The following is a 26,601-nucleotide window of genomic DNA, read 5'->3' as shown; positions in this document are numbered from 1 at the left end:
AGAAAGTTATAGAAAAAACTTGTAGAAGTGGAGTGTTAACATGTGRGCAGTGGTGTAAAGTACTTCAGTATAAATACTTGAAAGTACTACTTAAGTAGTTTTTTTTAGGTATCTGTACTTTACTTTAGTATTTATATTTTTGACAACTTTTACTTCACTACATTCCTAAAGAAAATAATGTACTTTTTACTCCATACATTATTCCTGAAACCCAAAAGTACTCGTTACATTTAGAACGCTTAAAGGGGTGGGCAATTCCAGTCCTCGAGGGCCTGATTGGTGTCACAGTTTTGACCCAGGCCCAGCTAACACACCTGACTCCAATAATCACCTAATCATGATCTTCAGTTTAGAATGCAATTTGATTAASCAGCTGTGTTTGTTAGGGATGGAGGAAAAGTGTGACACCAATCAGGCCCTCGAGGACTGGAGTTGCCCACCCTGTGAAATTCATGAACTTTTCAAGTTAATATCCCTGGTCATCCCTATTGCCTCTGATCTGGCTGACTCACTAAACACAAATGCTTCGTTTGTAAATGATGTCTGAGTGTTGGAGTGTGCCCCTGGCTATCCGTAAATWWAWAAAAAACAAGAAAATGGTGCGGTCTGGTTTGCTTAATATAAGGAATTTGAAATTATTTATACTTTTACTTAGTATATTTTAGCAATTACATTTACTTTTGATACTTAAGTTTATTTAAAACCAAATACTTTTAGACTTACTCAAGTAGTATTTTACTGGGTGACTTTTACTTGAGTCATTTTTTATTAAGGTATCTTTACTTTTACTGGGGTACTTTTTCCAAAAAAAGTACTTGGGTACTTTTTCCACCACTGCGTGTACGTAGCCTACTTGAAAGCTGTGTTTTCTTCAACCTCCAGACATCACAAGGTTGGAATGCCTAGGTTGTTATCACTGTTTAAAATGACAAAAATGTGAAGCCCCTCAAGTGCCTGGTGATAGTGTGGCCTATTTTGATGAATACCAGAGAGAATAGTGATCATTTCGACAACTTAATTTCAACACCCATGTCATTACAATGTCATCCCTCGAGGTTAGAGCGTTGGGCCKGTAACCGAATGGTTGCCGGTCCAAATGCCAGAGTTTAAAAGGTGGGAAAAAATATATGTTGCTGTGCCCTTGAGCAAGGCATTTAACTTGTCAATGGTGGCCCTGGCCGTGACCCCCCTGCGGGTGTCTCAGGGGGAGTTGGGATATGCAAGAAAGACATTTATATTAAACGCTTGTAACAGGACAAATATAAACCGGCCAGTGCGGCAGGAATCCGGAACCTTTTTCTGCTGCAATTTTGTTTCTTTCGAATTGTATGGGCTGTAGAATTTGATCCTGGTGGTCATGTGATTTTGATCAGCCTAGTTAGCTAACTGATAAAAGTCAACATTTCATTCAGTAGTAGGTACATTTGTCGACTTTGCACAATAAGAGTTAGACTATAACTTATAATAATGCTGTTGGTGTTATCTGACGAACATAAGGAGCACCTGGGGTTTCTGCCAGAGGTGGACTCTGCGGGTAAATATGACTGTTAGCATGACAGCTAGCTAACGTTACCAGCTGTCATTAGATTAACTAAGTCAACGCTAGATTCATTGTGTTTTTTTAAAGTTATTAAACCAGCGAATACAGTGCAACATTCTGAGTTTTGATCCAACATAGATMCATAGGTTGTCATGTCTGTTGTCAAGATGTTATTCTAGCTAACGTTCGCTACTTCCGTCTGCCAGTGCCTTTAACGTTACTGTGCCTGTCCAGAAACAACCTAGCTACCTATACCCCTTGAGTGTATCTGAAATGACGGATGGGTATAGCAAAATGTCAAATTCCACTAGACTATCAGAGAGRAAGGGAGTGATCATATATAAGATTAGGGCTCCCACACGGCAATATTACCATGTTACAGACCGAGTGGACTACCGGTGCGAATTAGRTATCTGCGTCTCCGAACAACGGTGTCAGTGTGTAAACGTAAGACGGACGCCACAAACGTGTTGTCACTGAAAATTACACAGTTGCTGTTTTTATGTGATATGAAAGTAAAGGGAACTGTTTCTATAACCTTACTGCAATTGAGTATCGATTCACGTTTAGATTGAGTATTTGGCTGTTTTGGTTTCCACAGCCAATTCGCCTTGAAACAACATGTAAGGACATTGCACATATCACGCCGCCTAGGGATATAAAAGTTGTGTAGTAATTTAACCTTTTCATTTTTGAAAATAATTTCTCGCTGATATGAAATATACGTTCCTTAGGTTTCAAAAACCGTACCACAAGCGATGCATATTAATATTTAGAGCAAGCGTCGGCCCTGGTCCGAGAAGATACTTTAGTCAATAGGCGCTAACACAATTAGCGTCTATGAATGGGGTACCATAGTCCTTGGACAATACGGAGTAACGTTAGGCTCCTTTGGTCCGTTATTGGGCTAGCCTGGGCAGCCGCTAGTGGGCTTTATGGCCRTACACTTTAATGCCCACTAACTGCTGCCCAGGCTAGTGGTAGGCTAATGGTTATCTGGACAGGAGTCACAGGATCATTGCCACAAGTTTGAGTGGTAATATTTCTTGTTTTTCCCTTATCAGTGGTTGGTGAATTTGGACGAATAGCGGTTGAGTTCCTTCGAAAGGGAACAAACCCTAAGATCTATGAGGGGGCTGCCAGTAAGTATCAGTTTCCAAGCTTACATAATTCTTCCTACCAAACATTTGATCCATGTAAAGCTGTCATTCCATTTCTTTGTTCAAAATGTTTTACATGGTAGACTTGTAGTTAACTAGTTTCCCCTCCTCACTGTGTCCTTCAGGAAAGCTGAGTGTTGACGCAGAGACCGTACAGCATGGTGTGGAGGGACTCATGTACCTTCTCACGGAGAGCTCCAAACTCATGGTGAGTGGGTACCTAGAGCCTGCCCTAAACCCTTCCTACACCTAACACACTGAGTGATGAGAAGTTAGACAGAGGCAGCTCTTACATTGAGGCAGCTCTCGGAAGAGTTCGGAAAAACAGTATTTTTGAGTTTGGAATGAACTGCCATGTTAAGCCTGTTCTCTGCCTTGTGTATGTGTTGCAGATCTCTGAGGTGGACTTTCAGGACTCAGTGCTGGTGCTGGGCTTCACCGAGGAGCTGAACCAGCTGCTGCTGCAGCTCTACCTGGAAAACAGGAAGGAGATCCGACACATCCTCGGTGAACTCACCCCCTCACTGCCACACTACCACAACCTGGAGTGGAGGCTGGACGTGCAGGTACTGTGTTGTTRGTTTGTTTCCTCTCTGTCAGTCTCTCTGTTGGCCTGTCTGTGTGTGCTTTTTTGTGTGTGCTGGGTTGCTAAGTCTGCGGTTTCCCTGCCAAATTGGGATACTTTGACAACGATGTCGCGGGTGAAAATGTATTGGTTGTGGGTTTTTGGCCTACTTCTAAGTTGCACCAGTCAATCACAATTGCTGATCAGTTGTTAGAATGCATTAGATTGARGGTAACAGTCAGTCAGATTAGGCTACAGGGTGGGAAAAAACAATGTCTGTTGTTGACAAGCATATTCAGTTCATATCTATATTATTAATARTTAATTCAGTGATTGAAAGTATGACCCCATCCTCAGTAGCCTATTTCAGCAGGCTATTGGGAAACACTTAACTCAAAATCGCCTCACTATTCATGTTCCGGGTAGCCTCTGAGAATAACATTGAGGCTTACACYGTGACTGAYTTCATCAGGAAGTGTATAGGGGATGTTGTTCCCACTGTGACCATTAAAATCTACCCAAACCAGAAACTATGGATAGATGGCAGCATTCACGCAAAACTGAAAACATGAATCACTGCATTTAACCATGGCAAGGTGACTGGGAATATGGTTGAATACAAACAATGTAGTCATGAAGCAAGTGGGGACAGCAGACTGGGATAGGGAGAGATTGAATATGTCCGTAAACACACCAGCCAGCTGGTCTGCGCATGCTCTGAGGACGCGGCTAGGGATGCCGTCTGGGCCGGCAGCCTTGCGAGGGTTAACACGTTTTAAATGTATATGGCAGGGTCTACAGACAATCACGGACTACAAAAGGAATACAGCTACTTCGCGGACACTGACATCTTGCTTCCGAACAAGCTAAACACCTTCTTCGTCCGCTTTGAGGATAACACAGTGCCACCGGCGCTGCCCGCTAACTGTGGGCTCTCCTTCTCTGTGGCCGACGTGAGTAAGATATTTAAACATGTTAACCCTCGCAAGGCTGCCGGCCCAGACGACATCCCTAGCCGCATCCTCAGAGCATGCGCAGACCAGCTGGCTGGTGTGTTTATGGACATATTCAATCAACCTTATCCCAGTCTGCGATCACCACTTGCTTCAAGATGTCCACCATTGTTCCTGTACCCAAGAAAGCAAAGGTAACTGAACTAAATGACCAACGCCCCATAGCACTCACTTCTGTCATCATGAAGTACTTTGAGAGACTAGTCAAGGATCATATCACCTCCACCTTACCTGACACCCTAGACCCACTTTAATTTGTTTACCGCCCCAATAGATCCACGACTACGCAATCGCCTGCACACAGCCCTATCCCATCTGGACAAGAGGAATACCTATGTAAGAATGTTGTTAATTGACTATAGCTCAGTCTTCACCATAGTAGCCTCCAAGCTCATCATTAAGGACTTCCTGATGGGCCGCCCACCAGGTGGTGAAGGTAGGAAACAACACCTCCACTTCACTGATCCTCAACACTGGGGCACAACAAGGATGCGTGCTCAGCCCCCTCCTGTACTCCCTGTTCACACATGACTGGTGGCCACACGCCCCCTAACTCAATCATTTAGTTTCCAGGTGACACAACAGTAGTAGGCTTGATTACCAACAACAACGAGACTGCATACAGGGAGAAGGTGAAGGCCCTGGGAGTGTGGTGCCAGGAAAATAACATCTCACTCAATGTCAACAAAACAAAGGAGATGATCGTGGACTTTAGGAAARGGCAGAGGGATCACCACCCATCCATATGGACGGGACCGCAGTGGAGAAGGTGGAAAGTTCTACGTTCCTCGGCGTACACATCACTGACGATCTGAAATGGTCCACCCACACAGACAGTGTGGTGAAGAAATTCGCTTTGGCCCCTAAGACCCTCAAACTTTAACAGATGCACAATTGAGAGCATCCTGTCGGGCTGCATCAACGCCTGGTACGGCAACTGCACCGCCCGCAACCGCAGGGTTCTCCAAAGGGTGGTACGGTCATCCCAACACATCACCGGGGGCACACTGCCGGCCCTCCTGGACACCTACAGCACCCGATGTCACAGGAAAGCCAAAAAGATCATCAAGGACGGCAACCACCTGAGCCYCGGCCTGTTCATCTCGCTACCATCCAGAAGGCGAGGTCAGTACAGGTGCATCAAAGCTGGGACCGAGAGACTGAAAAACAGCTTCTATCTCAAGGCCATCAGACTGTTAATTAGCCATCACTAGCCGGCTACCACCCGGTTACTCAACCCTGCACCTTAGAGGTTGCTGCCCTATATATACATATACATAGACATATACAGTACCAGTCAAAAGTTTGTGGACACAGCTACTCATTCAAGGGTTTTTCTTTATTTTTACTATTTTCTACATTGTAGAATAATAGTGAAGACATCGAAACTATGAAATAACACACATGAATCATGTAGTAACCAGAAAAGTGTTAAARGATTTTAGATTCTTCGAAGTAGCCACCCTTTGCCTTAATGACAGCTTTGCACACGCTTTGCTCGTCCTAATAATTATATATTTTTAATTCCATTCTTTTACTTTTAGGTTTGTATATTGTTGTGAATTGTTAGATACTACTGCACTGTTGGAGCTAGGAACACAAGCATTTCACTACACCCGCAATAACATCTGCTAAATATGTGTATGCAATCAAATTTTGATTTGATAAATTATTCTGTCAATTTGAACTAAGCAAGCTGCTAAATSGTTTAGCCTACATCTTGCCTAGGCTACTGTAGGCTATCTGAAATTAGATGTKGTTTTATCAGGGGCTATAGTCTGCCTGCATCTCGTTAAGCAAACCATGGCAAGGGTGAATTACTATCATAAACCTAGATTTTAGTCTGTAGTCTATGCCTATTGAAACGACAAGTCAATCTCGCAGAAAGGCCATTTTTATACATTTATTTAATTATATATATATATACATCAGGCACAATTACCAGAAAATAGCTTAACATTCGTTTTTTGGAAGTTCGTTCAAGTGTTTCTTGTGCAGAGGTTTTGAGGTCCTCTGTCCAACTCACTCAATCTCTTGTTGGATTTATCTGTAGTTATGCACATGTGGAAAAGAGATTTATTTACAATTATAAACCGGGCTCGAGGCCGTAATGCTGATTGGCTGAAAGCCGTGTTATATAAGACTATATACCATGGGTATGACACCATTTTTACTGTTCTAATTACATTGGTAACTAGTTTATAATAGCAATATTGCAACTCAGGGGTTTGTGGTATATGGCCAATATACCAAGGCTAAGGGCTGTGTTCTTGCGACATATTCAAATTCCTTTATTACGTCACCTCCTAGCTTGCAATAATTTTGATGAAAACCAAATGTTGCTTCTAACGTCATTACAAGTTACGTCGATATTCCTGCTTAATTGGCTTGATAATGTCATGGAAAAAGGGTTTATTGAACAAATGTGGCGATTCCACTTGCTGCAATTTTTTGGGGGAGAGGGGCTAGTTAGACCTGGCAACCGTGTCTGAGTGAGTGGAGCCTTTCTGTGTTTCTCTCTTTGATGGTACATCAATTCAGTTTGTAAAAAAAAGTCCCCCTCCCATCTCTCTCCACTAGCTGGCCAGTCGTGCCCTCCGGCAGCAGGTTAAGCCTACAGTGACTATGAAGCTGCACCTGGAGGAGAGTGGAGGAGATAAGAGCGCTAAGGTACTACAGACTGACCCTGCCACCCTGATGCACCTCATCCAGGAGCTGGAGAAAGCCCTAGCTGAGCTCAAGACCACCCATTGCCGCAGGATCCTACGCAACATCAAATAGGGTCCCCCGACTGAGACAACTATTGTCGGTTATTGAACTGGGACATCATTGATCTGGACACGTGCAACATCAAATAGAGTCCTTTGGACACAGATTCCTGTGCAACATCAAACAGGGTTCTATTCCTTGACCCCGGAACCCTATGTAAGAGCAAATGGGGTCCCCTCTGACATTTAAATTATTTCTCAACTTTGAATTGAGCACTGCCAGCAGAGGGCGCTACAGCTTCCCCTGCATCAGGAATAGCAGGGATAGGAGATGGGCCGCTATCACATAGGATAAAAATTTGTTGCCTGAAGTGCTTATGTCTCCTTGTCTCTTTTTTTACTTTATCTGTTTGGATCAAGACCCGTAGCCACAGAGTGTCTCAGAGTAGGAGGGCTGATCTAGGATCAGTTTAGCCTTTTTAGATCATAATGAATCAGATTTATATGGACAGATCCTAGATCAGCTGTCACCTACTCGGAGACGCGTTGTGGACACAGGCCCTGAGAGAGCTGATCAGGATAAGTGAAATAAAAATGTCAGAGGCCACCTGGGGTATGATATCACCTATGCCGTTTTATTCCGATCAGGGAGGGAGATGAGGCCACACACACTAAGGTGTTGAGATGTAAACACGTAAAGGCACTGCAATTCTAATTCACTTAGCTAATGGCTATCACAATAACCAGATCAGAATTAGGTGGGAGGGTATTTTGGACATTTCTAATGTGGTATTTTGAGGTTAACTGATGGATATTTTCTAAACTTGTGGAGAAACAGCACTTGGCAAAAGCCCTCAGTCGTAATCAWACAGTGCTTTTTGCATTCATCTTCTTTTGATCATTGAATTTGTTCACCTTCAAATGTAAAAGTATTAATTGTATTTTATATATCACGTTTTTGTGCTAACATTTTTTTMGGGGGGGGTAGCCTTGATTCTCTTCACGGACCAATTGACCCTTTGCTAAGCCCTGCCCCAGAATTTTGGGCAACCAATCGCATCGCTCCAATGGATAGCAACTGTCGTCATGTCCGACTCGGACGAGCTCCCGTTTAAATCACAAAATCCAGTGAGGACTATGAAATCCAGTGAGGACTATGAAATCCAGTGAGGACTATGAAATCCAGTGAGGACTATGGCAAAAACAGTTTCTTTAAAAACAACATTTAGCCTAAATGGCTAAATAACTGAACAGTGCAGCAGGAGTACTTGATACTGTGATTCCTGAAATGCAGAACTTGTTGGAGTATTTTTCAAATCTGAAATGATACTTTTGTTACATTTTTTGCTAGCTCAGCTGGGTAGCAAGCTCTGTCTCATTGGTCACAAATGTTGCTGATGCTAGCTAGCTACTTAATATAACTTGTTTTCTCAATGTATGTTAGCTAGCTAAGTTAGCAATGTTATGAATACAACTCCTATCTGGTATCGACATCAGGATATGATTTGAAATCAGGATATGATTTGAAAGCGCTAGTTGGCTCCAAAGGGGGTTATAGTTTTTGACTGCATGCTGACAGTGAATTCAAGAGCCTTTCAGTGGCTAGCTGCACTACAAACACAATTTTATCAGGTTCCCAGGAAGCAATTGTAATGATAGTCCACTACAACATATCCAAGAGTTTCCTGATTTAGCAAAGGTTTATTTTCATTATGTATTAGAAAACACAGTTTGAGATCGTTGTGAGGGGATGTCGCCAGTGGTTGAATTGGGCAGCACTGGAAAATGTTTTCCGACGTTGCAACAGGAACCAAGGAGGGGGGCGGGCGGTAGCGAAGGGTCAATTATGGAGGAAGATGAGACGGTGAGAGAACACCGCGCTGTACAATGTAGAGGATTCAGAATGTGCTCTTTCTTGTTATACATCAATTGTTAATTTTTTTGTTTTGTTTTACTTCTGCATGTCTGACTAATGTATTCTTCCAAGATTTCTGATGATTTTTTTGAGTGGCTGAATGTTACTTTGAATTTTATAAAGCGAAGAAGTTAAAATGTTTACCTGCGACTGTTTCTTGAGCAACAGAGAACACTTTAGATATTGTCGTCTATTCATTTTTCAAAGACTGATGAAGTCAGGTTTTCGTGAGTTKATTTTTGGGCAAGAATGTATTGTGAACACATGCCTGTTCATTGGTTTATAATAGTATTACTTCTCAAATAGGGAATGATTACACATAAATACCTCCATCAMGAAACTACTAAACAAAACAGCTACTTAGTCCTATTTGCTCCTGTTTTTATTTTGATGTATGTTATCGGTAAACCACCACTCTCAACACTATTAGCAAAACGAAAGCAGAGACTTGACTGAGAACTAATTCAACTCCTAAGGCAGTCTTAAGACACAGTAGGCCGGAGAATATAGTAGCTGGAAATGAACCTTTGCGGGGGTTGCCCGGCCCGGCCCTATTCCTTATTACAGTACCTATCCCTCCTATGAAGGTCATACGGAATGGAATTCTAGCTGGGGGAAGGAACTAGGGGAGAAATAGAACCGGGCCAATATGGTGGCTGGAAAGTTACTGTAACTGTCTTGGCTCCAGACCATACCAGATAGAATTTGCCTCCAGGCACTGATCTCGGATCAGCTTACCCTCCCTTGCAATGTAGGGGAAATATTGAATTTGGCCTATATTACTATAGCCCATAGAAACGCACCAAATAAGACATTCAGACATTTTAAAAAGACAGTAAAAAAATAAGGAATAAGGTTTTGAAGTGTCTGTCCTATAACTAGGAGATATAAGAAAGCTCAGGAATTATTTATATTTAACCTTTAACTGGGCAAGGCGGTTAAGAACAAATTCTTATTTACAATGACAGCCTAAGAACAGTAGGTTAACTGCCTTGTTCAGGGGCAGAACGACAGATTTTTACCTTGTCAGCTCGGGGATTCGATCTAGCAACCTTTTGGTTACTGGCCCAACACTCTAACCACTAGGATACCAGCTGCCCTGAAATTATACAGTYCCATTCAARAGTTTGGACACACCTACTTCTTCAAGGGTTTTTCTTTTGCTATTTTCTACATTGTAGAATAATAGGGAAGATATKAAAACTATGAAATAACACAAATGGAATCATATAGTAACCAAAATAGTGTTAAACAAATCTAKATATTTTATTCCTCAAAGTATCCACCCTTTGCCTTGACAGCTTTGCACACTCTTGGCATTCTCTCAACCAGCTTCACCTGGAATGCTTTTCCAACAGTCTTGAAGGAGTTCCCACATATGCTGAGCACTTGTCTGCTTTCCTTCACACTGCAGTCCAACTCATCCCAAACCATCTCAATTGAGTTYAGGTTGGGTGATTGTGCAGGCCAGGTCATCTGATGCAGCACTCCATCACCACCTRCTRGGTCAAWTAGCCCTTACACAGCCTGGAGGTGTTAGGGTTGTTGTCCTGTTGGAAGGTGAACATTCGCCCCAGTCTGTGATCTTAAGCGCTCTGGAGCAGGTTCTCTCTGCTCCGTTCATCTTTCCTTCGATCCTGACTAGTCTCCCAGTCCGTGCCACTGAAAAACATCCCCACAGCATGATGCAGCTACCACCATGCTTCACCATATGGATGGTACCAGGTTTCCTCTAGACGTGACACTTGGCATTCAGGCAAAAAAGTTTAATCTTGGTTTCATCAGACCAGAGAATCTTGTTTCTCATGGTCTCAGAGTCCTTTAGGTGCCTTTTGTCAAACTCCATGTGGGCTGTCATGTGCCTTTTACTGAGGAGTGACTTCCATCTGGCCACTACCATGAAGGCCTGATTGGTCAGGCCATCGGTTCAGAGTGATCATTGGGTTCTTGGTCACCCCCCGTTTGCTCAGTTTGGCCGAGCGGCCAGCTCTAGGAAGAGTCTTGGTGGTTACAAACTTATTTAATTTAAGAATGGTGGAGGCCACTGTGTTCTTGGGGACCTTCAAAGCTGCAGAAATGTTTTGGTACCCTTCCCCAGATCTGTGCCTCGACACTATCCTGTCTCGGAGCTCTACGGACAATTCCTTCGACCTCATGGCTTGGTTTTTGCTCTGACATCCACTGTCAACTGTGGGACCTTATKTAGACAGGTGTGTGCCTTTCCAAATCATGTCCAATCAATTGAATTTACTACAGGTGAACTCTAGTCAAGTTGTAGAAATATCAAGGATGATCAATGGAAACAGGATGCACCTGAGCTCAATTTCGACTCTCATAGCAAAGGGTCTGAATACTTAAGCAAAAAATGTATTTTTTAAATTTATTTCCAATAAATTTGATAACTTTTTTTTTTCATTTTTTTTTCACTTTGTCATTATGGGGTATTGTGTTTAGATTTAGGAAAAACATTTATTTAATCCGTTTTAGAATAAGGCTGAAACGTAACAACGTGGAAAAAGTCCAAGAGGTCTGAATACTTTCTGAATGCCGTGTTCCAAACAACTGGGAACTCTGGGAACTACGAGGTTAAATCACGACGTCGGTGATCTTCACGTCGGAAAGTCGGAGCTCTAGAAAGAGGCTCAAGTTTGGATGWCTGTTCAAACCAATTTAGTTTTTCTTTCCAGTCTGAGCAATATTTTTTCCCGTGTTTCCAGTTGTTTTGAACGCACTGAAGTCGGAAGTCGCCGAGCTCCCAGTTGTTCAATAACACAGGTGCTTCCTGTGTGTAATCACGTCAACTTACTGCACTTCCTGGACCCATCTTCACAGTTCAGACCCTAATGCGCTATTTGAGGTTGAATACTAAAATCAAGTTATTGTATCATAAAAGAAAACAGATGTGTATAAGAAAATGTTTAGATCAGTCGAATGTAGTCATTCAGAAAGCCTTTATAAATAACATATTACATACCAGTACAATGTAACAATAATACATGCTTAATACATGCTTGTAATCAACTTATGATCATTGTTAATATAGAAGATTGTGCTAATTACAGGCATAACACAAACAACTTAAACACACCACCAAGACTAACTAAAATTCCTCTTATCAAATATCAGATTTTATTTMACCTTTTATTTAACTAGGCAAGTCAGTTAAGAACAAATTCTTATTTACAATGATGGCCTACCCCGGCCAAACCCGGACGACGCTGGGACAATTGTGCGCCGCCCTATGGGACTCCCAATCACGGCCAGTTGTGATACAGCCTGGATTCGAACCAGGGTGTCTGTAGTGACACCTCTAGCACTGAGATGCAGTGCCTTAGACTGCTGCGCCACTCGGGAGCACCCGAGTAAGTATGCCCTGACTGTATCCCATAGATCTGCCTCTTACCCCCCAGACTATTGAGGGGGCTGCTGTAGAGTTCAGGGGTCAGGATAGATCCAGTGACAGGTGGGTTTCTCAGGGTACGGGTTGGGTGGAGGTGTGTATGGAGGGGCAAGGGGTTCTGTGTCAGATATCTGCTGAACTTCTGGCAAAGTCAACTGTTCTCAGAGACAGATGCACATCGCCAGAGAGCTTACCTCAGCGACAGTCAGAGCCGTGTGTGTGTGTGTGTGTGTGTGTGTGTGTGGGCTGTGTGTGTGTGGGTGTGTGTGTGTGTGTGTGTGTGTGTGTGTAAATCAGAATCGCAGACACAGCTAAAAAACGAGAATGAGTACTGTGGGATGGATTCATCCTAATCCATTAAAGATACTGTCAAGCTGTTTCCAGATTTTTATAAAATATGACCTATAATAACACTTGTAATTACTACTTTTTGGAAGGAACAGTATGTTACAAGCAGCTTTTCTGTGTTGGAATGGTGTGGGCGTATACCGGTCATAAAATAATATTCACACGACTAGACCGTTGCTGATTGTCCAGTACAGTCAATGAGGCAGGATGAAATCAGTCTCTATGAGAAAATAGCACACATTTTTTTAAACTGTCTGAGATACAAGTTTGAGATGGGATTTTTTWAAAGTTTATTTTTATTAAATGTTTTATTTATGCTTTGGAAACAAATACGAGTATAAGACGAGTCAACAACATTATTTGGGTATGAGTTAACAGAGTATGAACTTTAATGAGAAACTGACTCTTACATAATAATTCTAATTCTTTATTGACCTTCAATTCAAATGATGTCTCCACTATGGATGTAGTCGATGTTATGTGGTTGAATATGATCCCTGTTCACTGACTGCCCCTCCATTTGATCGGGGCTTTTCCTGGCATGCCAGACAGCTTGGGGTTTGGGCTTTGGTTGGGCATGCAATGTTACCCAAATGTTACATCAGGATGACTGGTGGGTTGTGGTTGTGCCTACTGGGTCAGGCTGTATTATTATGTTTACCTTTATTTAACCAGGCAAGTCAGTTAAGAACAAATTCTTATTTCCAATGACAGCCTAGGAACAGTGGGGCAGAACAACAGATTTTTACCTTGTCAGCTCGGAGATTCGATCTTGCAACCTTTCGGTTACTAGTRCAATGCTCTAACTACTAGGSTACCCGCCACCCTAAGAGTACAAGTATGTATAAGTTCTGTGGCTATAAAAAAAATATACATTTGATTTATTTTGTGGGACACATCAACCTTCTGCACCCTATAGTCAACCATACATAGTCTACCTCTCGACCAAAAAGCTTCCAATCCAGAGAAAATCATTGACTTTTTGGTCTCAGAAGATTCTACTGTACTCTAGAAGATTCTACTGTACTCTAGAAGATTCTACTGTACTGTTGAGGATTCTACTGTACTCTAGAAAATTATACTGTACGCTTGAGGATTCTACTGTACTGTTGAGGATTCTACTGTACTCTTGAGGATTCTACTGTACTGTTGAGGATTCTACTGTACTGTTGAGGATTCTACTGTACTCTAGAAGATTCTACTCTACGCTTGAAGATTCTACTGTACGCTTGAAGATTCTACTGTACCAGAAGATTCTACTGTACTGTGAGGATTCTACTCTACTCTTGAAGATTTCTACTGTACCAGAAGATTCTACTGTACTCTTGAAGAGTATACTGTACTGTTATAGATTCTACTGTACTCTTGAAGATTCTACTGTACTTGAAGATTCTACTGTACTGTTATAGATTCTACTGTACTCTTGAAGAGTATACTGTATTGTATTAGATTCTACTGTACTCTTGAAGATTATACTGTACTGTTATAGATTCTACTGTACTCTTGAAGATTATACTGTACTCTAGAAATTATACTGTACTGTTATAGATTCTACTGTACTCTTGAAGATTATACTGTACTCTAGAAATTCTACTTTACTGTATAGATTCTACTGTACTCTTGAAGATTATACTGTACTGTTATAGATTCTACTGTACTCTTGAAGATTCTACTGTACTCTTGAAGATTTCACTGTACTGTTATAATTCTACTGTACTCTTGAAGAGTATACTGTACTGTTATAGATTCTACTGTACTCTTGAAAGATTATACTGTTGAGGATTCTACTGTCCTCTTGAGGATTCTACTGTACTCCTAGAAGATTCTACGTACTGTTGAAGATTATACTGTTGAGGATTCTACTGTACTCTTGAGGATTCTACTGTACTCTAGAAGATTACTGTACTCTAGAAGATTATACTGTACTCTTGAGGATTCTACTGTACTCTTGAGGATTCTACTGTACTCTTGAGGATTCTACTGTACTCTAGAAGATTATACTGTACTGTTGTAGGTGCACTACTTCTTTGACATGATGGGTTGGTGGTCTGAGGCCGGAAACGGACCAGTGAACCCAGACCACCCCCCAGCCGGCCAAGGCCAGCCAGACTGAGGAGTGCATGGCTGCTGGTAGGTACATTGTTGAGGACAGAGTAATTGTCCATCAAAGGATTGGTTTACAGGGTGGCACACGCCATCTCTTAGCATTTGACATTACAAAGGACAGCTGCACCCTCTGTGGAGTACAAGGGCTTCTGGTTACTTTTATCGTGGCCCGTGTTACAGTTTCACACAGTGGTTAAAGGCCTGAAGGGCCACCAACTGGGCAGCATATAGGAATCTATTCTAAAAAGTAAACAAACAAAACATTATCCATTTATCATAATTATGAACATGGAGCATAATTTAGCCCACTAAACAGAGATTTAACCTGCTGCGTTCCAATACCCTTATGTTGATCTTTTTTTAATCAATTGAGCCAAAGGCTATATGCCCTGTGTACCACATTAGTGTATATTTTTTATTAAAAAAAAACACATTGGATAAAATTCACCTCAAATAAAAATAAAAAAACATTGGCTAAAATTCAACTAGATAAAACTTTTTTGGGGATAAAAATTCACCTAGATAATAAAAAAAAACACGTGTTGATAACATTCACCATGAGTGCAATGTGTTGACATAGTAATGAAACGTTTGCAAACACAATGTATTTGTCATTTTATCAAATACAGGCCACTCACCACACTATAGACTGGACCACTAAAGAATAGGTGGGATTGAAAATTCACAAAAGAAAAAGTCGTGTATCTGACTGGCGTGGGAGGGCTTATCATTCATGCTACTATATATGGGGAATAATGAGAAACCTACTTCGAAGAGATCACTGCATAGTTTATGTTTACTCGGGCAAAATCACAGAGAAACATTTATTTCAAGTCAAAGTATCTAGGACGGGCACCAAGCGCTCAAATTTCAAATGGTTATTCAACAGATGGGTAGGCTAAGTTTTCACACCCACACTGGGGGTGTTGTGTGACAATCAGTTAGGCTACATTCAAAACGATTTCACGGCTGTTCTTTTTCACCAAAAAAGTAATTATCTTCTACAGAACATTCAAAACACATACATCCAGTCGACATCTTCGTCTCCGGACAGTTTTAGATTAACTTACTTAATCTACTTAAATGGTTATATTCAGTAAATAACTAGTTTAGAGCAGAACACGGACCGTCTCCAAACGGAAATAAGCAGCTGTGATTTATTGCAAAAACCATCTCGCAACAACTCTATTCCGCAACTTTGTGGCGTTGAGTTTAACTATTTCAACATTTGCGTCATTGTTACACCCGCCATCAATATTTCAGTCAGTTGAGAGATATTTGTTTAGTAATCCTGAAGCTGTGCTACCCCTCTAGCGCCGGAGGTCATGCATAATTCATGAGCGACTGCTGACACAGGCGTCGTAGAAAGTTGAGTTTACAAACTTTGGACAGGAGCGGAGTCCGGGCAGGAGTAACAAGAGCTATCGAACTGGCCGGAGCGAAGGGAAAGTAGCTACATTTCAATTTACTTTTCTCAAGTAGGGACACATTTTATTGTTCTCTATCGTACTCTTAAGAATAGTTTTATTGCGAGTTTGACTGCAGAAAGGTGAACTATTTTTGTCCACACAGAGGGTTCATAAAAGTTTGCCTGAGAGTAGCCTAGGCCTACTTCAGAAGGCTAAACTTTAAATCGTTTTTATATTTTCTGTATTGCTCTAACTTTTACACTAAGACAAAATGAGCAACCCACTTCAGCCAATGCCAGGACAACAAGTTATCCATGTCGCGCAGGACTCGGATACGGATCTCGAGGCGCTTTTTAATTCGGTTATGAACCCGAAACCCAGTTCATGGAGGAAAAAAATGTTACCCGACTCTTTTTTCAAGGAGCCAGATTCTGGATCTCACTCCCGACAGTCGAGCACTGATTCGGGCAGTCACCCGCCCAGCTCACCGTACAACACGTACGGTCACATTCCTCGCCCGCGACTTTACAGATTGGATTGGGGGCCAACCCAACTCCAAGCCCGGTACATCACTCGCACTCCGCCACCAGTCTTTCGATGTTGCCGAAGCTGCCGCTGCCCCCTGGATGGAGATGGCCTACACGTCCAACGGACAGAAGTACTTTCTCAAGAAGTTTTTTGTTGTTGTTGTTGTTGTTGTTTATTCCACAGAAAACACACACGGTAAAGTCCCCAGTCCTTTAAACAAAAAACAACAACTCCATAATCCTTAAAGCACCACAGATCTGAAGTTCAGTCAGTGTAAAACTCACTTCAGATGACATTGGTTCATCTGAAATGATAGACGTATAAAGTGGACTGTGAAAAATCAGCGTAAACAGCAAAAGCTTCAGATCACTGTGCTGAACGATTGGCCCCTTTGAAACACCTATGTGGCAAACTTGACAGAATACACTATGTTTGTCTTTGTTTGGCTCTGATCAGCTAAAACCTTATAATGCCATCCCCTTATTCACACAGGTCTAACCTAATACGTAACGGCCTGTAGCTGCCTCAAGTCATTTCTGTTAGCCGTACCTGTCGTGCTTGCAGTGGCCCCCTAGTGTCTCTGTCAAACTTTTCACACAGGTTGAATGTTTTTGTTTCAAATGGATTAATCCATTCCCATAATTATTCAATGTTTTGTGCTAGGCCATATAATAACATGAAAACCTCTGAATACACTCAAAAAAAGTTTTCCCATTTCAGTAAGGGACGTATCTCCATGGGCAACGTGATAACAGACCACCTCTAGTCTAGTGTGTTATGCAACACAGCAGTGAAGTTGTCTTTGGTTTCGTTCTCTAGCCCCAGCCGGTTAAACCACAATGGCTGTATCTTCTGTTTCTTATCCTCACCATGCACAGGGACAAGACACTGAGGTGTCACGCTGACCTTTCACCTCTCACCTCAGCACATGCCCACGGTGTACTAAAGTGTGTGTGTGTGACTGAAAATATCAGTATTTAAATCAATGAAGAGGCTCTGTTCTGTCACCTGTTTTAAACACACACACCTACCTGTGATCACCTTGATAAGAAAGGGATTACCTATCAGTGCTGCTGGCTCGTATCTCCCTATCTCTCCTGATGGAGACACTGTCAGTGCTGCTGGCTCGTATCTCCCTATCTCTCTGATGGAGACACCGTCAGTGCTGCTGGCTCGTATCTCCCTATCTCTCCTGATGGAGACACCGTCAGTGCTGCTGGCTCGTATCTCCCTATCTCTCTGATGGAGACACCGTCAGTGCTGCTGGCTCGTATCTCCCTATCTCTCCTGATGGAGACACCGTCAGTGCTGGGTGGCTCGTATCTCCCTATCTCTCCTGATGGAGACACCGTCAGTGCTGTGGCTCGTATCTCCTATCTCTCCTGATGAGAACACCGTCAGTGCTGCTGGCTCGTATCTCCCTATCTCTCCTGATGGAGACACCGTCAGTGCTGCGGCTCGTATCTCCTATCTCTCCTGATGGAGACACCGTCAGTGCTGCTGGCTCGTATCTTCCTATCTCTCCTGATGGAGACACTGTCAGTGCTGCTGGCTCGTATCTCCCTATCTCTCCTGATGGAGACACTGTCAGTGCTGCTGGCTCGTATCTCCCTATCTCTCCTGATGGAGACACTGTCAGTGCTGCTGGCTCGTATCTCCCTATCTCTCCTGATGGAGACACTGTCAGACTCAATGCTAATGAGTGTTGCGACTCTTGACTCTGTGAAGAACGAGACGAACAGGCAGACCCATTCTTCCCTGGCCCTGGGGTCACCATGGCTACCTGACTCAAGGCAGAAGTGTGTGTGTGTGTGTGTGTGTGTGTGTGTGTGTGTGGTAGGGGTCAGCTCAGCAGGGTGTCCTCCAAAAGGGCAGTAATTATAGAAGGTGTGAGAAAACACACCCTGGTTTACTCTCCATTCAGCCTCAGGGCAGCAGAGGGCCCCTCTGCTAAAACATACACATTCACTTCACACACCCTTTTTCACACACTGAGCCTCTGTTCCCTGATTACTCAACAGTACAGTATCAACAGCCCGATGCCCATTGCCTCCAAAAGTAACCGGTATCCGTTTTAACATCAGTTTAAAGGGATACTTGGGGAGTGCCTTTATCTACTTCACCAGAGTGGGATGAACTAGTACAGGGCAAGGCAACCCTGGTCCTGGAGTGACGCAGACAATCACTGAACTGATTCATTAGCTCAGTTGATCGGGCATGGTGCCTAGTTGGAACAAAATCTACAGGGTTGCCTACCCCTGAACTAGTGGATACCATTTATGTCTGTGTCCAATATGAAGGAAATTGGAGGAGGTTTCGCAAAGCCAATGCTAACTAGCTTTAGCATAATGACGAAGTCTATGGGTATCTACTAGCATGTTAAACACCAACTGACCAGGTAAAACTATGAGTAACAATGCTGTCAGATGGCGTTTTCCCAGGAAACAGGCAGCCATTGGGCTGAAAAGTAAAGCAGAGAYCTCGGGGCTCCTGAGTGGSCGCAGCGGTCTAAGGCACTGCATCTCAGTGCTAGAGGCGTCACTACAGACACCCTGGTTCGATTCCAGGCTGTATCYCAAKTGGCCGTGATTGGGAGTCCCATAGGGCGGCGCGCAATTGGCCCAGCYTCYTRCGGGTTTGGCCGGTGTAGGCKGTCATTGTAAATAAGAATTTGTTCTTAACTGACTTGCCTAGTTAAATTAAAAAAAGAGAGGCTTGGCCTGTTCTGCCTGGCTGGCTGCATCCTGACTGACCGTCAGGAGAACTACCATACAACAGAGGGAGCACTGATCAGGAGGTCTGGCTGTTCATTAGCTAGATAGCTTCCCAGAGGAGAGATGGGTGGGGGAAAAACACAGCGAGGTGAGGGGGTTGGACAAGTGGGAGGAAGGAGGGTGGAAACAACAGGGAGAAAGAGAAGGGTGTGAAAAGAGAGGGGGGGAGGCAGGGAAAGAGAGAGGGGGAGGCAGGGGGAGGGGGAGGCAGGGAGAGGGGGAGGCAGGGAAAGAAGGAGCGGCTGAGGCTGTTTTTTGGGAGCTGTGGAGAGGGGGAGGCGCTGCGGAGAGGGAGGGAACGCCTGCAGTCTAGCCCCAGGCTCCAGGAGGTGTCTCCTCTCTCTCTCGGTCCTAGCCGGGGGTGTGAACATGCCTGCTCCTGCAGAGGTTTTCACAGTTGGCTCTGTCACCAGCAACAAAGCTGGGAGCCCCGGCCCCACCGCACCCTGCAATTAACCAGGCAGGAAAACAAAGTCTGCCTGGCTGGCCCGGAGCTGCTGGATCTGCAAGTTTCACTCTGAGGTCTTTGTTATGGAGGCCACTGCCTCTCCATCTTCTCTCCTGTCTGCCTTTTGAAGCTCTTTGAGGCATGAGCTTTTCTTTTTTTTTCTTTTTTTTCCCACAACTTTTTTTTCTGTGTTCTATTCRGGGAATTTTACTTTACATTAGAATGCTCCTAAAAAGGATGGGATACAATGTGTGTAAATGTCAAAAGAATAGGAACAGGACTTCAGCCTTTATGGTTTTAGAGTCCTGCCATTTGGCTCTGCAGGAAATCCTGCATGATGACTGTAGCCCCCGGTCATAGGTCACACATCCTTACTGTCTTGTGCTTCTCTCACATCCACCCAGTGTGTGTGTTTCCACAAGTCAATTATTTAATCTATTATCTCCCCCTCCCCCTCCCCACCCGCCCGCACACTCGTGAAAACAATGCATGTCGCAACAGCTGACACAATTTAATTTAGTGCTTAGTGGAATTGACAGTGAATAGAGCTAAATGAGTGACACAGTCCAGTTTAATCCAGTCAGGATGTGGTAACTGTAAAACTAACGCATTGTGTCACCCGCTTAACTTCTCACCAGGTTTCCCCATTTTTCTCTCAATTAAAACGTGTCCAAACCCATCCCAATGCTCCCACCTTCACGACCACTGTAACAGGAGCCCATTACCATCGACCGAGACCCTTCATAGACATCCACTCTACACCTCAACCACAGTGTTCCAGTCCAACTGTTCTAGTCCCAGTGCCTAACCGTGCGTTCCCAAGCTGGACCGAGGAAGAGCTGCCTAGCTGGCTTGATATAGCAGTGCATTGGGTGGGTTTACAGTAGAGTAACTTATTGTAAAGTGAGTGATAATGGTCTGTGTGATAGAATGATCGTGCGAGCGATAGAGGATGTGATGGTGTAAATGATAGTGATAACAGAGAGTGGGAGATCAGCGTGGGTGGCTTTGTCCTCACTGGACTCTGGACTAGAGGAGAGGTGATTGATGCTGAGAGAAGAGCAGAAGTCATTCAGCGTTTAGCTAACCAATCTCTGTCTCTCTCTCTCTCTCTCTGTTGTGTTGAGTTAGTACAGGGGTTGGGGTTAGGACTGAGACTTGAACAGTCTGTCCTGGTACATTGAGGCAGAGGTGAAAGTCAAGACGGGAGAGAATGAAGGTGATAAACGGTGATACTTCGGCCGGGGTTCAATCTGTTTGCCCCCTTTTTTCGGCTATGCACCATGTTAAAGGCYCTGTTACTACGCCAATGCTGCAGATTTCGGCTCAATCGGACATTCCACGGCTCGTATTGAATCCTGGCTTTTATCTTGAATTCTACTGCTTGGTGCCCTTTATGTACAAACATGGACCCCAGCATGTCTGCCTTCTAGTTCACGCCATGGCTCTGAGCATCGCTTAGTGCTTTCATCTGGTCTGCGTACTCAAGGCTGTGTGTGTGTGTGCCTGCCTCAATCACAAGGCTGTCTCACTGCATACCAGAGTGTCTGCTCTACTAGGAAATTCCTCAATGTTTTGGATATTTTTTTGTTGTTCTTACAAAATAATTGGGAATAAGGGTAGTCTGTAATTAAGCCTGAGTTTGTCATTTAATGATGGGTGCAGTTTCTTCAAAGGGCTTCAAACAGAAACACATAAATCTGTTGTAAAATGGAATTTGGTGTAGCTGAAATTCATTGGTAGTGTTCCTATGTTAATGCATAACTAAAATCAGCCATGTTGTGATTGGTTTGACCAATCAGCAARCAGAGTATGTAGCCTGTAGTGTTCTGCCTTCTTAAAGGTGCGTTCTGCCATTTCCTGGTTGCTAAAATTCTAGTATGTTGCCTAATTTCAGTTTGTGACAAAACAAGCAAGTATATTGTAGGGAATAATTGTACCATCTAAACCGCTCTGAAATATATTTTCCAATAAAAAAATATATTTTCAGCTGTTTGAAGCTGGTGTTCAAAACCCAAAGTAAAAGATGCAAAAACAAAACTTAATAACAGGAAGCATAGAAATATCACACATAAGATATCTAGCGCTTCTTAGACTTGCTTTCAATGAGTGACAGATCTATAACTCATATTTCTATTTCTATTTTGGTCAGGTCTCCCAAAAAGTCTTAAATATTGCCGTTTTTAGGTTCCGGCTGAGAAGTTATTGSCAGAAATGTGTGTGTTTTATACACACTAGCATGCATGGACGGACCCACAGGAACAGACTCCGAGCCACTGCTTGGATTAGACCAACCAGCTCATTAAAAAGTTCTACTTAACTGTCCAGCTACCAGGTGCAAACCACTAAGATGGATGGTGATGTGATTTGAAAGGTGTATTCAGTTCTTTTAATAGTTTACTATTAGTGGCTCAGTCTGGACGGAAGGCTGACTTTTAATCTTGCTGTGTCCTCACAGACACATACCTCAGGGAGGGATTGAGTGATTACCCATGGGTTACTAGGCAGTGGCTATCACACCTAAGGGATGTGAGTGATTACCTACTTGGTACATAGCAGTGATACAGTAAGGAATGTGAGTGAGTTACCCATGTTATTCGCAGTGAATCTATCACATAGGGATCCGTTGAGTGATTACACATCTGTACTTGAGCAGTGCTGTCATCATAGAAGGACTGTGGAGTGAATTACCGACTGTTACGACAGGTGAGCTGTCCAACATAGGGAGTGAAGTGAATTAAACCGGAAGCGTGTTACTAGCACGTGTATCACATAGGGATGTGAGTGATTTACCAACTGTTACTGTGAGCAAGTGCTATCATAGCTACGCAAGTCGTGTTGTTAAATCCATCTGTTTGAAAACTCAAGGCGTTGAAATGAGCGGATCAGAAGTGGTGCCGGGGGGGGGAGGGGGTGGGTGGGGCTGGGGGGGGGGGGGGGCGTGAAGAGGGGCGGAGGACAATCGCATAGGTGTGTGACCGACTAAAGGCTGAACCTTGCCTGGGGGTGTAATGGTGGCTGGGTGGGTGGTCCCCACCGGGTTTACAGGTAGGTCTACATGGGCAGGGTGAGTTCTGTCCGACTAAGCGGCAGGTGTATGTTGGTGGGGGGTTCTACCAGGAAGGCAGGGTCGGGGAGTGGAAGTGGCTGTTGAGGTCCTGGGTATTGGTACTATGTTAAAGATACCCAGGTTAGCACAATGTAATGATTCCATGTGGAAGCTTTAAAAAATACACAGATTTATGGGACCAGTGCCGTTGCTAAGTAGCATTGCTGGTCCCTTAGAGTTCTTCCTCATTTATGCAAAGAATTCTGGGATATTAGAATCCTCTTGTCTTAAACTTTTATCTTCAACCTGGGATGGTATGAGGTTTTTAGGGCCTGAAATTAGGACCAGACCAGCAGTCTGTTGGTAAAAAGGCTGGGTGGCTGGTGTCGATTTGTTTTCATGAAGGGCACGGCTAGATCCTAAGAGCATGACCTAGTCGGAGCATATTCAGATATTCTCCCAACACTGTCATCATCCATGCTGGCACAACATGTTCCATGACAATAACGTTCTAATTTGGATTCTTTGGTGTCATTGTTTTGGAATGTGTTTGTGCCAGCCGTTCTATGGCTTGGGACAGGGGCACTCCTTACCAATGGCAGAAGAGTGACGGATATTTTGGCAGTATTTGTCACTATTAGGACCCAAACTGAGGCAGCTATGTAGAGTTCAGTTGATTGTAGTGTCTTTGGTTTCCTGCACCCTGGTCCATCRCAGCCACCAGTGCCTTTTTGTTTGTCAGTAACCTTTAGTGTACTAACCTGGAGGTCAGTTTCACTGGGTCTCCATATGCTATGAGCCACCTAGCTGTGACATATTACATGTGCCCGGCACAGGCAGCCAATCGGCTGTCTCTTTGGTCACTGCTTGAACTGTTGTTTTGGAAAAATTTAAGTCGCCCTCCTCCTCCCTTTTGCTCCTCCTCCCTCTTGCTCCCATAGACTCGGCTGGAGGTAGAGGCCCAAAGCCAGGGGCCATGAGGCTCTCTCTACCTCCCTCCCTCTTTCGCTCTCTGCTGCCTCAGTTTGTTCTAGGCAAAAGGGAGGAAGGGGAGGGGGAATGGTTAGGGAGTCGTACACACGGAGAGCGAGGGAGTAGACATTCCAAAACAATAGCCTGTACTGCTGCAAAGTAACAGGCATGTAGACATCTACAACACAGACCGATCTGAAGCCGCTGTGGAACAGCCAGAACAGATGTTGGTCCGGCCTGGTAGCCAAGCAGCCAGTCAGTCAGCCAGCCAGTTAGCCAATCAATCAGCCAGGCGGTTAGCCAGCCAGTTAGCCAATCAATCAGCCAGGCGGTTAGCAGATAGCCAAGCAAACAGGCAGACATGCTGGATCCCTCTGCCTCGTCTTTCTAGTCAGGCAGACTCTTGAGGCCAGCTCTGTATGGCCCTGGCTGAGGCCTGGCCTGGGCTCTGCGGACACGCTCAATCCACTTCCTGTCCCAATATGTAAGTTGGACGAGCATGAAGACCTGCTTGTTTGGGCCGCTCCCCTCTCCTGCTGATGGGGGTTATTACAGGACAAGAAGGGCTTTGTAGCGCCAGAGAGCTGCACAGCACTTTGGCCTTGGGTGACTTACAGATATAKATTGTATGAAAGCAATTAAAGTTGAAGGAAATGTCATGTGGGCTGAATTTAAAACCAACAGAGTTTGTTGCCCCGGTTTGTCTCGCCCTGAATCAGAGCAGAGGTTACTGAGCTGATTCTCCTCTGAGCTTCAGTCTCAGCTCAGGGATAGAGAGAAATCCTCCACAGGTCCAGGCCTCTCTGCTTTAAAGGAACAGAAACGGCTTGGCTTTGAGTCTACACAGTCTAACGCAAACGCAGCCGYCGGAGGTCAGTTTGTGTCACTCTCTTATGTACTTCTATGTACATTTGTGTGGCCGAAATTTTGGGAACGCGACGCTAAACGGAACACCGRCAGCTCCGTTTTGCGCAGACCGCATAGAACCCTTTTTAGCAGGACAACAAAATGGCCGCTTTGCAACAGCCAAATAATGCGGAGCGGAGGAGAAGGCTGCAGTTTAGTTTGTCCTTCATATTGAGTCCTAACACAAGGAGGGCATACAGACCTATGTATACAGAACATATGTTTCCGTACTGCAGTTTAACTGGTGGTTTGAAGTGTTCTAGCCAAGAGCAAGGCGCTCAAGATGTTAGCTAAAATTATTCATGAGAATATTGCTTGCACGTGCTTTTTTTTTATCCTCCGGATTGTGATACTTTATATTAGAATGTGTGAGAACTACAGTGACAGGCGTTTGAGTGATTTAGTAAGGAAGTGAGCCACAACAGAGAGGGAAAGAGTGAGACATTAGTAAGGAAGTGGGCCACAACAGAGAGGGAAAGAGTGAGACATTAGTAAGGAAGTGGGCCACAACAGAGAGGGAAAGAGTGAGACGTTAGTGGGGAAGTGAGCCACAACAGAGAGGGAAAGAGTGAGACATTAGTGGGGAAGTGAGCCACAACAGAGAGGGAAAGAGTGAGACATTAGTAAGGAAGTGAGCCACAACAGAGAGGGAAAGAGTGAGACATTAGTAGGGAAGTGAGCCACAACAGAGAGGGAAAGAGTGAGACATTAGTAAGGAAGTGAGCCACAACAGAGAGGGAAAAAGAGTGAGACATTAGTAAGGAAGTGAGCCACAACAGAGAGGGAAAAAGAGTGCATGAATTACAGAGAGAAAGAGAGGAATGTAGACTGCCAGCACAAAGCTGTGTGTGTGTGAATGTAGTATAATCTCACTGAGGTCTACAGACTCGTTGTAGCTCCCTTCCTGTCTCCTCCACACAACAGCTGAGGACACATCTCTCTCTCCTGTCCCCCCCCTGTCCCGTCCAGCTCTCAGCCACACCCCCCCAACACACACAGATATTCAATCCATAGAAACAGCCTTGTTATTTATGGACCAAGAGCCGGACACAGAGCCTGCCGGAACCTGCGTGTGAGAATGAGGGGCATACTCCCTCACCGGGACGTGTTTCCCTGTTCTTTACAGTCAGTCTGTCCTGCTAATTTCCCTTCTCTCGCTCTTCTCTCTCGCTCTTCTCTCTCGCTCTTCTCTCTCGCTCTCGCTCTTGCTTATTCCCGCGGACGGGCAGGGGGCGGCGAGAAGTGTTACATTGTAATGAAAGAGAGGGAGCGAGAGCGAGCGGGACAAGAGCGAGGGAAAAGAGCGAGGGGAAAAGGCGAGGAAGAAGGCGAGGGGGAAAGAGCGAGGGGGAAAAGAGCGAGGGAGGGGTGTGTGTGGAGGAAGAAGCAGAGCAGGAGAACATCTCTTGATGAAGGAGTACAGCTGCCTTTCCTTGTAAAAAGAGGCGTCCTGGTCAAGGTCCACAACCACTAGCGTATTGTCTCACTCTCTCAGTATCGATTATATATTTCAGATCTGTAGTATTTTTGTTTGCCAACAAACAACAGATGTGTTGTTTAATTTCTCAGTTGTGGCAGTAATCTTAAATCAGCTGAATCTCAGTACATATACATACCTCTTGTGACGTAAAGATAGATCTGATCAAGTCAACTCCCACAACTCAAGAGAGCGAGAGAAAGAGCGAGAGAGTAGAAGCGAGAGAGAAAGAGCGAGAGAGAAAGAGCGAGAGAGTAGAGCGAGAGATTAGGAGCAAGAGAGT

At 44.1% G+C, this 26,601-nt stretch overlaps 1 protein-coding gene across 1 annotated transcript; it reads left to right on the top strand.

The window, feature by feature from the left end:
- Window positions 1-1,277: 1,277 nt before the first annotated feature.
- Window positions 1,278-9,042, top strand: commd2 (COMM domain containing 2). Its single transcript, XM_024004524.2, has 5 exons — window positions 1,278-1,534; window positions 2,605-2,682; window positions 2,826-2,908; window positions 3,093-3,266; window positions 6,859-9,042. Exons 1-5 carry the CDS (start codon window positions 1,468-1,470, stop codon window positions 7,057-7,059), a joined length of 603 nt encoding a protein of 200 aa, XP_023860292.1. The 5' UTR covers window positions 1,278-1,467; the 3' UTR covers window positions 7,060-9,042.
- Window positions 9,043-26,601: the final 17,559 nt, after the last annotated feature.

The sequence above is a fragment of the Salvelinus sp. IW2-2015 genome, linkage group LG16 (genome assembly GCF_002910315.2).
Source record: "Salvelinus sp. IW2-2015 linkage group LG16, ASM291031v2, whole genome shotgun sequence".
NCBI lineage: Eukaryota > Metazoa > Chordata > Actinopteri > Salmoniformes > Salmonidae > Salvelinus > Salvelinus sp. IW2-2015.
This window is presented reverse-complemented; position numbering and strand designations above follow the sequence as displayed.